Source organism: Lagopus leucura, unplaced genomic scaffold (genome assembly GCF_019238085.1).
Source record: "Lagopus leucura isolate 7727_CA_CO unplaced genomic scaffold, USGS_WTPT01 Super-Scaffold_100016, whole genome shotgun sequence".
Classification (NCBI taxonomy): domain Eukaryota; kingdom Metazoa; phylum Chordata; class Aves; order Galliformes; family Phasianidae; genus Lagopus; species Lagopus leucura.
Window position 1 is genome coordinate 9,017,072 of NW_024962270.1, and position 2,735 is coordinate 9,019,806.

The window sequence follows — 2,735 nt, forward strand, 5'->3', positions numbered from 1 at the left end:
TGTACTTTTGGGGCACACCAGCCTCTCAGGTGCCAGGGCTGGGTTTTCTGGCTAGGATTAATGCATGCTGCTCCCTTGATTTGCTCGGAGTATAACCAAGCGCCCTCCTACCAACCCCACAGCCTCTGTCACCATGTTCAGGATTTCTGGGGGTTTCCCTGCTCTGGGGCAGCACTTCTGCTGCCCACCACACCTGTGCAGGGCTGGGAGCAGCCATAGGGGTGGCAGAGATACAGCCACCAAACACTGCATGTGAGCAATGACTGGATCTGGGTGTGGGGGCACTCAGAGGGAAGGAGGTGCTATGAGGTGATGCTGCGTGCAGGTGTGGATGGATGGAGAAGTGTTGAAGGGACTGGAGAGAGGAATGAACAGATGGAGTAGACAATACAAAAAAAAAAAAAAAAGAATTTTAAAAAAAGAAAAGAAATGAAGAAAAAATAAAGTTGGTGAAACTTTTCCTTATTTCTCTGTTCGATGATTTTATCCCCGGGTGCCTTCTTTGCTTTTGGGAGAGTGGAGGGGGCCCAGTCGGGGGGTGAGCGGAGTGGCCACGGGGCGGGCGGAGGGAGGGGCCTGGCGAAACCTATCCAATGAGCGTCCGGGGGGGCGGGGGGGCCGGGCTATAATGCCCTCGATGCCGGGCGGCAGAGGCAGACAATACCGCGCCCCCGGAGCCGGGCAGCCCGGAGCGCCCCTGCCCCGCTCCCAGCCCAACCATGATGTCCATGAACAGCAAACAAGCTTTCAGCATGCACCCCATCCTGCACGAGCCCAAGTACCCCCACCTGCACACCAGCTCCGAAGCCATCCGCAGAGCCTGCCTGCCCGCCCCCCAGGTAAGCCAGGCGCCCCCCTTGTTGGGGTCCGTGACTTTCTTGGGTTTGGGTTGGGGTTGTGTTGGGCTTGGGGTTCCCGTGTGGTGCGATGGGGCTGGTGGGATCAAACGTCCACGGAGTGGCTCTGTCCCACTGCCCAACTCAGAGATTCCTTGGGATTCCCACTGGCTCCATCCTCTCTGCTTTCTTCTGGATGACAAGGGTCGGTGCCCGGGGTACTGCTTCAATTTTTTGGGGTGGGAGGCTAAGCTCGGTCAGCTCACCTGGCCCAGGGAACAGAGCAAGATGTCTGTAACGCCACTTGCCTTTAACCCTCTCCCATTCTTCTGGTTTGTTTTCTGCTCCCCGTTTATCCCCCCTAACCCCACATCCAGATCCAGGGTAACATTTTTGCGGGCTTTGATGAGACCTTGCTGCGGGGCGCCGAGGCTCTGGCCGCTGTGGATATAGTATCGCAGAAAACCCACCCGTTCAAGCTGGATGCCACCTACCACACCATGAGCAGCGTGTCCTGCACTCCTACCTCGTCCTCCGTGCACCTGCACCACCCGTCCGTGCTGACCACCCACCACCCCCACCACCATCACCACCAGCCTGCACAGGGCCTGGAAGGAGAGCTCCTGGACCACCTCAACTCTGCCCTCCCCCTGGGAGGGGTGCCGGGTCCCGACGTGGGCTCCACGCCATCCCACCCTCATTCCCACATGTCGGCCATTAACCACATGGCCCACCACTCCCAACCTATGAACATGTCCCACCCCCACAGCCTGGCGTCCCACGCTGTCATCTCGGGCCCCGAGACAGAGACGGACCCGCGGGAGCTGGAGTCCTTCGCCGAGCGCTTCAAGCAGCGGAGGATCAAGCTGGGGGTGACCCAGGCAGATGTTGGGTCTGCGTTGGCCAACCTGAAGATCCCCGGGGTGGGCTGCCTTAGCCAAAGCACAATCTGTAGGTTTGAGTCCCTCACCTTATCCCACAACAACATGGTGGCCCTCAAACCCATCCTAGAAGCCTGGCTGGAGGAGGCCGAGCGGGCCCAGAGGGAGAAAATGACCAAACCAGAGATCTACACGGGAGGCGACAAGAAACGCAAGCGCACCTCTATCGCTGCCCCCGAAAAGCGCTCGCTGGAGGCTTACTTTGCCGTGCAGCCGCGGCCCTCCTCGGAGAAAATCGCCGCCATCGCCGAGAAGTTAGACTTGAAGAAGAACGTGGTGAGGGTCTGGTTTTGCAATCAGAGACAGAAGCAGAAAAGGATGAAATTTTCTGCTACTTACTGAAGAAGGGGCTGGGAAGGCGGCGGGGGCAGTGCCTGGCTCCCCAGCTGATGCGGCCCCCCTCAGCCAATATTCCCCCCAGAAATGGGCAGGGTTTGGGTTGATTATTTTTTTTGTTGTTGTTGTTCTGTTTTGTTTTGTTTACAAAAATCGAAAAGGAAAAAAAAAAAAAAAAAAAAAAAAGGAAAAAAAAAACAAATCTAAAAAGGGAAACCCGCCCAAAGCGATGCGAACAGCTCAGTGCCCGCTCCTCGCTCCCGCGGGCAAAGTGGCCCCGCTGTCATGACTGGTACAGACTGCTTTTGTAGACAAAACTGGAGGGAAAAAAAGAGAAAAGTGGAGAAAATGGAGAAGCTGAAATGAAAGGTCTGGGGGGGGGGGAGGGGGGAGATATGGGGGTGCCCAGAGCCAGAGCAGCGGCGGTGAGAGCCCGACAGGGCTTTGTCGCAGCCTCTTCCTGGCTTGGGCTTGGGTGGGCAAAGGGGATTGGGGCACCGCTCCCTCCTCAGTGTCCCATCTTCTTCTTTTTAAAAACTGAAAGGAAAAGGAAAAAAATAACTTAAAAAAAAAAAAAATTGAAAAGAAAGGGAACGAGCTGAAGCCGCCCCGACGGCTGTAA

The 2,735-nt window shown here is 56.5% G+C and overlaps 1 protein-coding gene across 1 annotated transcript; it reads left to right on the plus strand.

The window, feature by feature from the left end:
* The first annotated feature begins 680 nt into the window (after window positions 1-680).
* Window positions 681-2,275, plus strand: LOC122183020 (brain-specific homeobox/POU domain protein 3). The gene is made up of 2 exons (XM_042876738.1): window positions 681-839; window positions 1,214-2,275. Exons 1-2 carry the CDS (start codon window positions 720-722, stop codon window positions 2,117-2,119), a joined length of 1,026 nt encoding a protein of 341 aa, XP_042732672.1. The 5' UTR covers window positions 681-719; the 3' UTR covers window positions 2,120-2,275.
* The last annotated feature ends 460 nt before the right edge of the window (window positions 2,276-2,735 follow it).